General features: G+C 27.2%; 1 protein-coding gene and 1 long non-coding RNA gene across 2 annotated transcripts; both read right to left on the bottom strand.

Annotated features, from left to right (window-relative positions):
• Window positions 1–6,102: 6,102 nt before the first annotated feature.
• Window positions 6,103–6,433, bottom strand: LOC123226948. The gene is made up of 2 exons (XR_006504416.1): window positions 6,313–6,433; window positions 6,103–6,218 (listed from the first exon to the last, which is right to left on the bottom strand). It is a non-coding gene; the product is annotated as an uncharacterized LOC123226948 (long non-coding RNA).
• A 214-nt stretch (window positions 6,434–6,647) lies between these two features.
• On the bottom strand, window positions 6,648–8,380 carry LOC123227824. Its single transcript, XM_044652947.1, has 4 exons — window positions 7,553–8,380; window positions 7,104–7,436; window positions 6,769–6,997; window positions 6,648–6,709 (listed from the first exon to the last, which is right to left on the bottom strand). Exons 1-4 carry the CDS (start codon window positions 8,378–8,380, stop codon window positions 6,648–6,650), a joined length of 1,452 nt encoding a protein of 483 aa, XP_044508882.1.
• Between the last annotated feature and the right edge of the window lie 1,835 nt (window positions 8,381–10,215).

The raw sequence follows: 10,215 nt of genomic DNA, 5'->3' as shown, positions 1-10,215 counted from the left end.
TGTTTTCAACAAGTTAATTTGACCTTTTAAAAGGGCACTTCAATTTTTTCACTATAAATGATTTAAACATCTTAATTAACATCACAGATTCTAGTGGTTGCGTGGTCTTTTGTTTACGTTTGACTAAATCTTTTGTAAATTTTTTTTTATCGTTGGACAGACCTATGTTCTCTCTTTCCTGTAAAGTTTAGTTTGTACAAGTTAGTTTTGATTCTTTTCTTGAATCCTATCATGACAAAAACTTTGACAGACTTTCAAAAGAAGATGATTTAAGTTTTTGGGTCTTTTGCAAGTCTTATCTAGCGGTAGTTTTGTATTGACCTTCTTGTGAGAAAGTCAAACTTTGATTGTACTGAGTCATTTCATTTAGTTTTATGTTAATATACACATTTAATTACCAAAAAAAAAAAAAATCAGAGTTTGAAGTTCTATTTTCTAGCCATACATAGCTTGCTCAATCAATGTATAGCTAAAATGGGCAGACTAAAATGGCCTTGTCTAGCGGCAGTTTTGTATTGACCTCCTTGTATGCTTATTCAAAAGTCCCAGATGGGCAGACTGAAATGGCCGTAAAGGACTTTAATTTAGAACCCAAGGCAGTAAAAGAGGATATTTAAGGGCTTCTTTTGTTAAACTTTGGGTCTTTCATCGAATTAATGTCCCAAATGCAAAGGAATCATAATGCACATGACATGTGATGAGCCCTTAAAATAAGTCCTTTAAAGCTTGCTCAAATTTTGAAAGAAAGGTCTTTTATGATCCCCTTCTAGCTACTACACATGACCACCCCAACAATCTAGCAATCCCATCCCTTCTATATCATCTCTCTTTTCTCACATGCCGCCGACCTTTCTCCATTCATGAACCTCTCAACCAATAGAAGAAGATGGTTTTATAAGAGAAACAACAAACATCTCTTTTAAATCACACAAACTTTTGCATGCAATGCATGGATCGAGTTTTATTTCACCTCCTCTTATATTACTGCAAGCAAATACATTTTTTCGTCATGATTCTTCATTTCTTTGGGTTGTTTTAGATGAAACTCTCTCAGTTTGCTAATGTAGTAGAGAATGCATAAAGACCATAGAGTTTTCTTGAAATCGTGATGTTCCTGAAAAGATATATACGAGAAGAGTAGTACTCTTTACATAAACAATAGGTATAAATTTGTGTACAAACGGTCAGTAATATATCACCACGTGATTGAATATTGTTTTATTTCTTATTTAAAATTATTCAATTACATAGTGACATGTCACTGTTTATATAAAAGTTATATTTATTATTTGTACATATAATTTTATTGATGTGAAAAATGCAAAACTGGGGTCTTGCCAACATAATTGGTGAGGCTAATTAAACTGGTCGAGGAAGCCATTGAGTTGTTTGACAGGTTTTCTGAATCTATCAAGTTTGAGTACACCCATAATTGATAGAAACTTAAGTAGGGCTTCTGTTTTTTTTTTTTTTTCTTTTAAAAAAGAAACACCATTTGCTTGTAAACTCACTAAGGAAAACAAAAAAGCATTACCACTTCACCAGAAAATTTGAATTTCACGGTTAATTATTCATCTCTTTGGCTCAACTTAAAGAAATCAAATACTTTTACAACTCAATTTTATTTTATTTTTAAATTCTTTGAATTCTCTAAAGGGTTCAAATTTCTGTATCCGTAGATCCACAAATCATATTCATTTATATTATCAACAAATCAAGAGAAATTAGATCAGTTAACCATAGATTAAAAAATATAAACTATTACTAACCAATATTCGTCACTAATTTTTAATCCATAAGCGAAATTTTTAATTCCATGATATATATCACTATATAAATACATGAAGATTAGAAAATACATGCAAAAGAGAATAAATAAATGCTTTTCAAAATTAAAAATATATATATGTAAAATTCATTTTCTTAAAATAAAAAAAAACTCGAGCTAAAAGATGCTATTTTTTTTAAGAATACTTTCCAAATTTATAAACAAGAGTTTTAGTTAATTATATTTCTAAACAAGTATTTTAGACCTGAATTTGGTTATGTTATGGGACAATGTGACACCCTAAACCACTTATGAATCATTTTCTACTATTTTATTTTAATTATTCTCTAATATCCTGTCGGGCAAATAAATATTTATCACCGAAATTTTGGTGAAACAATAATTTTTTATCTTTTAAATTTAAAAAATCTATTTTCTTACTCATTCATCAAAGTACGATGTTAATTTTAATAATCAAAATATATTTTTTATTATTTTATATAATATATAATAAAATTAATATTACACAGACTTTTAATAGTTAAACAAATTGTATTTTTAATTTCACCCTAATTAATATATATATATATATATATATATATATATATATATATATATATATATATATATATATATATATATATATATATATATATATATATATTGCTTCCTATCCTTTTTTTTCCCAAATTGGTTGAGGACAATTATCTAATAAGCACAGAAACAAACAATTTTAAAATGATTTATAAAACATCAACCATTGACTTGGGGACATATGGTTTCATCCTCTCCTCTTTTTTCTCATTTTTTTGATTTTCATTTATGGAATATGTTTTAACAAAAACAAGGCTAACAAAACCCAAATTTCAGTCAAATCACACTTGATATGGTGTAATTTGGCTAAAATCGTATGTCTTGATTCCATTTTTCATTGAAATCACATGTAAGAAGTAGCAATTTGCACAAAATCTCATATCTCGGTTCGATTCTTATCAAATCGCAACAAAATTATGAATATATTTTATTTTTTATCCTTTTTTTCTTACTTTACCATAGTTTAGCTGCTTCTCTCTTCCGAGTGTGATAAAATGTCCCAAGATTATGCTTTTGAGGTATTGACACAATAAGATATTGATCATCAATTTTGCGGGTGTTGGTGATGAAAAATGTTGAACATAAAAGCTTCTAGTGAGCTTACTCCAATCAACTAGTGGATTTTAAAAAAGTGTTATTGTGAACAATAAATTATAGGAGGTGAAGATGGTTGGTGGTGAATATGTTGATAAGGGCATTTTTATCATTAAATAATAAGGGCTAGTGATGAAGATGATGGTTGTGGTGGTAGGGGCTTTAGTTATGAGGGTCACTTTGGAAGAATGATGACTAATGATATTGATGGTAAAGATGGTGATAAGATTTTTTTTTTTTTTTGTGATTAAATGGTGAGGGTGGGCAATGAAAATGGTTAGTGCGGTAAAAGAAAAAAGGGAAATTGAAATTTTTAGCACTTTTTTATTCCGTGTATACAAAATTGTCACCTATCCTAAAACTTTCACAAATATACCACAATAGTACTCACCTTCCCCAAAATACCTCTCTTCAATCTTTCATGCATAAATTCTCTCTCCTCTTCTCTGCAACTTTTTTTTCTCTTCTTCCTCTTCTTCCAAAGTTATAAAGAAATCACTCTCTCTTCTCCCTCATCTTCAAAAACAAAAACAGGAAGGAAACAACCAAATTCTTCAAATTAAGAAATCTTCAAAGTAAGGATTTTAAAAAAAAAAAGGGAAAAAAAAGAGCAACCTACAAGATAAAAAATGACCATCGAAGAAATGACCATGTAAGATGATCATGTAACAGTATTTAACTGGAAAAAAAAAAATTGATATTTAAGGATTTAAGTGAAACAAAAAAAACTGGGTATTTAACTTAAAAAAAAAAAAAAAGGTCGGCGTGAAAGTTGTTGTGTAACGCCAACCCTTAATATATGTATATAATATTAAATAATATTATTATATTAATATAATATTTTATAATATAATATTATATATATAATATAAAATATATTATATATAATATATATAATTATTACAGGGGTTGGCGATGCCGCCAACCCCTGGTAATATATATTATATATATAATAATAATATTATATTAAAATATTATAATTATATATTAATAAAATATTATTATATTAATATAATATATAAAATATTATAATTTATATAATTAATTTTTAATATTATTATAATATTTTAAAATATAATATTATATAATATATAAAATATATTATATTATATATAATATTATATATTTTATAATTATATATTATTATAATATATTACATATTTTATATAATAAAATTTATATAATTATAAATATTATATTATAATATAATTTTATATTTTATAAAATATATGTAAAAACAGTCTAGGTTGGCGATAAGGGAAATTGGCCTGTAGCATTAATGTAGGGTGGGTCCACCTTTTATAAAGCAAAACATGATTTTTATATATATATAATTATTTAATTATATATATATATATATATATATATATATATATATATATATATATATATATATATATATATATATATATAAAATTATATTATATATTAATATATGATATATTATATTATATTTTAATTAGAATATTATAATTATATTATATAATTATATATTATAATATATTATATACTATAATATTATCATATAATAATATATTAATATAATATATAATATATTATAATTTAAATAATATTATTATAATATAATATTACATATATAATATAATATATATAAAATATATTATATATAATTATTATCAGGGGTTGGCGACATCGCCAACCCTTGGCGACGCCAAGGGTTGGCGATGCCGCCAACCCCTGGTTATATATATTATATATATAATATATAATATTATATTATAATATAATTTTATATTTTATAAAATATATGTAAAAGGAGTCTGGGTTGGCGATAAAGGGAAATTAGCCTGTAGCATTATTGTAGGGTGGGCCCACCCTTTATAAAGCAAAACATGATTTATATATATATATAATTATATTATATATTTATATTAATATATGATATATTATATTATATTTTAATTAGAATATTATAATTATATATTATTTATATTATTATAATTATTATTTTATTATAATAGTATATTAATATTAAAATATATTATTATAATATTAAAGATATTCTAGTATTAATAATTATATATTATAATATATAATATTATATATATTAATATAATATATATAATATTATATTAATATATTTTTTTGCCAAGGTTGGCGATTCCGCCAACCCATGACTTATATATATATAATTAATATATATAATTATATTATATATTAATATATAATATATTATATTTAATATATTATAATATATAATTATAAATAATAATATATATATTATATATTAATATATAATATTATATATTATATATAATAAATAATATATTATATATATAATATATAATAAATAATATATTATATATAATATTATATATTATATATTATATATTATATATATATAATATTATAATATATAACATATTATAATATAAAATATTATATATATAATATTATAATATTATATATAATTATATATTATAATTATATAATAAAATATATATTAATATATTATTATATATTATAATATATTATATTATAATATATTATATATATTATTAATAATATTAATATATTATATATAATATAATATATGTATATATTATTGCCAGGGTTGGTGAAAACCCTTATCAGTTTATTTTATATATTAATTTATATAATATTATAATATAATTATAATTTATATTAATATATAATATGTTATATAATATAATATATTAAAATTATATTATAATATATTTTATATATACCGCCAACCCTTTATATTAATATATATATTATATTATATTATACATAAAATATATTATATATATTATTATATTAATTTTATATATTATTATAATATAATATAATATATTATATATTATTATTATTATAAAATATATTATTAATATTATTTATATTCGTACTTATACTATTATCAATATGTTAAATATTATTGAAATGCTGCCAATATAATAGCTAAAGAGGATTGTTTTTAAAGGTGGTTCAAAATTGACCTAAAATCAAATTGACAAAAAAATTTATTAGGATTTTGGCAGTTAATTAATATTTTTATATAAAAAGAATAGTAAAATTAATAAAACAATTTGATTTATTATTTTTCAATGTAGCCCATACCGTGTTTCAATAAAACAATGTGTCAAATACACCATACAAACAATAAAAAATGACATCATTCAAAAAATAATAAAATACACCTTTCAATCAATAATAAAATACATCTTTCAAGCAATAATAAAATGACATCCAATTCGTATGCATGCCCGTCCATCCATGCCTGTTTAGAAATCCTCGAAACCTGCATTGTCACATTCCAATTGAATTGAATAAAGACAATCAATTTAGTAAACTTTGCTGACATACAAATAAACTTATAAACAGTTAATACTTACTGAGGGCCCTTCCTTGGAATATGGTTGTAGCCACGCGTTTTCTTAACCTCTTGGAATGTGCTGATGTAAAATTAAATGGGTGATCTTGAGCAAGGTATTCCATAAACATGAGTAAAAAAATGCCACAGTCTCCACTTCCAACATCCTGTTTTGGGACATCACGAACACACCTATATTGTAATGTTGGTAGAGGATCTAGTGATGGAATTCCCTTTGATATATAGAAGTTACTCGCCTTCATTAGGTGTGTTAGTGTCCTAAATGGCATCAATAACTTCTTCACCCTCTCTATGCTTTCAGTATATTGGGCAGAGTCGTATATATACATCCTCCATTCATTTATATCCAATACGCCACACACCCAATGTTGATTGTCGAAGTTGATCGGAAAGAATACCTGTCGACCAATGAAAATGAAATAAGTATCAATAATCAATCTTACCGTAAACAACTTACAGTTGTACACCACCTTGTCAACACTACTCCATGGGCGAAAGAATTCTTTTGTTCGAAGCGAGATTCCATTGATTTGATTTAGAAAAAACGTAGGCCACTCCATATTTGCACCCAATTGTTTAAACTCACTGTAACACTGAGGGAGAAGTGCAACAAATTGGGTGGAAACAGTAGTCCAGTTACCGTCCGAAAAAGATTTACGAAGTATACCCATAAAAGCTTCAATATGCTGTGTTCATAGATTAATCACATCATACTTTGAACATGATAAGTAATAGAAACAAATACAAAGGAAGGGTACATACAATGTTTTCCAACCATTGCCCTAGTGTTACAATTTGGGTCCACCATGGTTTGGGCATACGAGCGGTCGTTCCGGCTGGTCCCCCGAGGAAGACGCGTCGACTGTCATTATCAGACGTTTGATCATACCATATTGTGAACTCTGAATAGCACCCAGCCAACTTGGGGTCAAAATCAATACCCTTAATTACTGGTTGTTTGTTCTTTTTTTCCTTTACTGGATTTGTGAATGGACTGACCAACTGTTTCCCTTTTCGCAGTACACGACCGAAAGCTGACACTTTTTTAGTTGTTGTCGGCTTCTGAGCAGTTGTTGGTCGGTCCTGAATTTGTTGTTGGACTTCCTCGTCGGATGATTCGTCTAACTGGAAAAAAGTAAAAAAAAATAATGTTTATCATAACTTTGTAATTAAACAATTGAAGAAAGAAATTAAATAATAAAACTAATTGAAAAATAAAATTAAGTATGGTGGATAATAACCTGTACTGATTCAGATGCTTGAACATAAGAACCCTCAAGTCCTGTAATTCGATTATTTAATGATTGCATTTTTTCCTGCATCTCCCCTTGAAGCATCGTCGATTGTTGTTGCCATTGGTCCTGCATCTCCCCTCGAAACATCGATTGTTGTTGTTGCCATTGGTCCTGTAACTCCCCTCGAAACATCGATGCTTGTTGTTGCCATAAGTCCTGCAATTCCCCCCGAAACGTCGATTGTTGTTGTTGCCATTGGTCCTGCAACTCCCCCCGAAATGTCGACTGTTGTTGTTGCCATTGGTCCTGCATCTCCCCCCGAAACGTCGATGCTTGTTGTTGCCAATACGACTGCATATCCTCACGAAACGATGCCGATTGTCGCTCCCACTCCGCGCGCATCATTGCACCGTGTTGGTCCAATTGTTGTTGCATCTGAGAGTTGATGCCTCTTTCATGTTCCATTAATATTTGTTGAAGACGGTCGTATGAAACACCACTGTATGATGTCCCATGGACCGAGTGTCTTACAGGCTCATGTACCGGATGCTCACGAGAATGGGAGGCGCGTGAAGTGGACCTTCGTGGTGGGGAAGCAGGTACATTAGGTGTGGTCCTATATGACCCTCGGGAGGATGACACCTGTGGAGGGGATGTACGTACAATAGGAGACGTCCTAGGAACCATGGGTCTGGCACCTCGTGATGACAGTCTTCGTCTGGAAGCAGTTGAAGACGTAGAAGACCCTGTAGGGACTGTCTGAAAGGCAGCAGGAGGGTTCGACTGGGTGGCATCATCATCATCTGAATGCATAGATGGTGCGTGTTCTCCCATAAACTCCAAGGCTCGAATATACCACTCAGAGTAACGCTCAATCTCGGTCGGATGTAATGTAGTTGTAATCTCCTCCTACAACATGAAAGAAATTTTTCATGATTTTTGAAATACAAAACAGAATAATAAAATATAAATGAGCAACATACCGGAGAAGTGTCCCAAAGTATCGATATGTCATCCCATGAAGGTAGTACAATTGTTTTCCATTTTAGGATACGAGGGATTCGATCATTTGCTTCCATACGGATATAAGGCGATAGATTCTGAATCGTCTCATAAATCCAATACTACACAATGTACAACAAAAATTATTAGTATTGATAATAGGCATTAAGTATGTAAACTTTATCTATTATATTATACTTACTTGAAAAGCAATCGGGTATCCCAAAATACTGTAACTGAGAAGTGGGAGCGGACTTGTGTACGACGGGTAATGGTCAACACAATATTGATATTTCTTATGTATACATTTTTGTATCGAGTCGAATGTTTTATTCCATGTCAGTGTTCCCCATGGATATCGACTAAATGCATCTAAATTATTTGCTAAATGCAAAAAATGATCAGGTACTTTGTTTCTGTTGTCCGCCCCTAATAATCCAGTAAATGCGCAATACAAGACTGCAAACTTCACTGCATCATCATCATTGTCCCCCCAAACTTCATTGTCGAATGCTTCTTCGATCTCCCCATGAGATAACAACCTGTGAATGTTCGGGAAGTATTGCTCTCTTAATCGAGGCGTATCCGTGCAATCAACGTAACTGGACACGTCCATGTCCTCCCCGAAAAATTAAATAAATTAAGTGGGGATGAACAGGTTGGCGGAAATGCCAACCCTTGGCGATTCCGCCAACCTGTTCATCATTAAACTGGAATTTTTTTTCAGCTGTATTTTGGTTTTTTATAGCTATCACAACAACATTAAACAATAATAACAACTTTAAACAATAGAAACAACATGAAATAATAGCATTAAACAATCTAACAACATGAAATCATAATAAAATTAAATTTTACATGAACATGAAAACACCATAATTATTTAATTTTCAGCTATTTATAAAGAAAACAAATAACATAAAGGGTTAAGTCAACACTAACCTGGACGTGGATGACTTTGCTATAAATTTTTTGCAGCAGGTGTTTAATCTCTTAATAAATTTATCAATGTTCGTCTCTCCCTCCCTTATGTCTATTTTGAATCTTTTATAATGGATTCTCACAGATTTTATTGTTCAATCACATGTCTTCTTCCTACCATTAATACTAATATTTTAGTTTCATGCTACTGGGATTCCTTCCTCATATTACAGAGATTCTCTACATGGGTCACTTCATGAGCATCAATCATTTAATTATATTAAAATATAATTTAATATTCCAATTAAAAATATAATAATATATATTATAATATAATATTATATAATAATAAGAATTCTTCAGAATATATATAATATATAATAACTTATTATATATATTATATTATATATAAAATTAAATAATAATATTATTTATTATTATATATTATAATTATAATATTAATATAATAATAATATATACATATAAGGGTTGGCGTTGGCAACTCCAACCCTTATACATATATTAAAGAAAATATTTTATATATTAATATATAATATAATTATAATAATATTATTATAATATTTTAATTAAAAATATAATATAAATAAGATAATATAATATATTATATATAATATATTATATTATCTATAATATAATATATAATTATAATATATATATATAATATATTAAATATAATATATTATATATTAATATATAATATAATTATATATATTAATTATATATAT

The sequence above is a fragment of the Mangifera indica genome, chromosome 10 (genome assembly GCF_011075055.1).
Source record: "Mangifera indica cultivar Alphonso chromosome 10, CATAS_Mindica_2.1, whole genome shotgun sequence".
NCBI lineage: Eukaryota > Viridiplantae > Streptophyta > Magnoliopsida > Sapindales > Anacardiaceae > Mangifera > Mangifera indica.
Note: the sequence above shows the minus strand (reverse complement) of the source record. Positions and strands in the feature narration are given on the sequence as shown.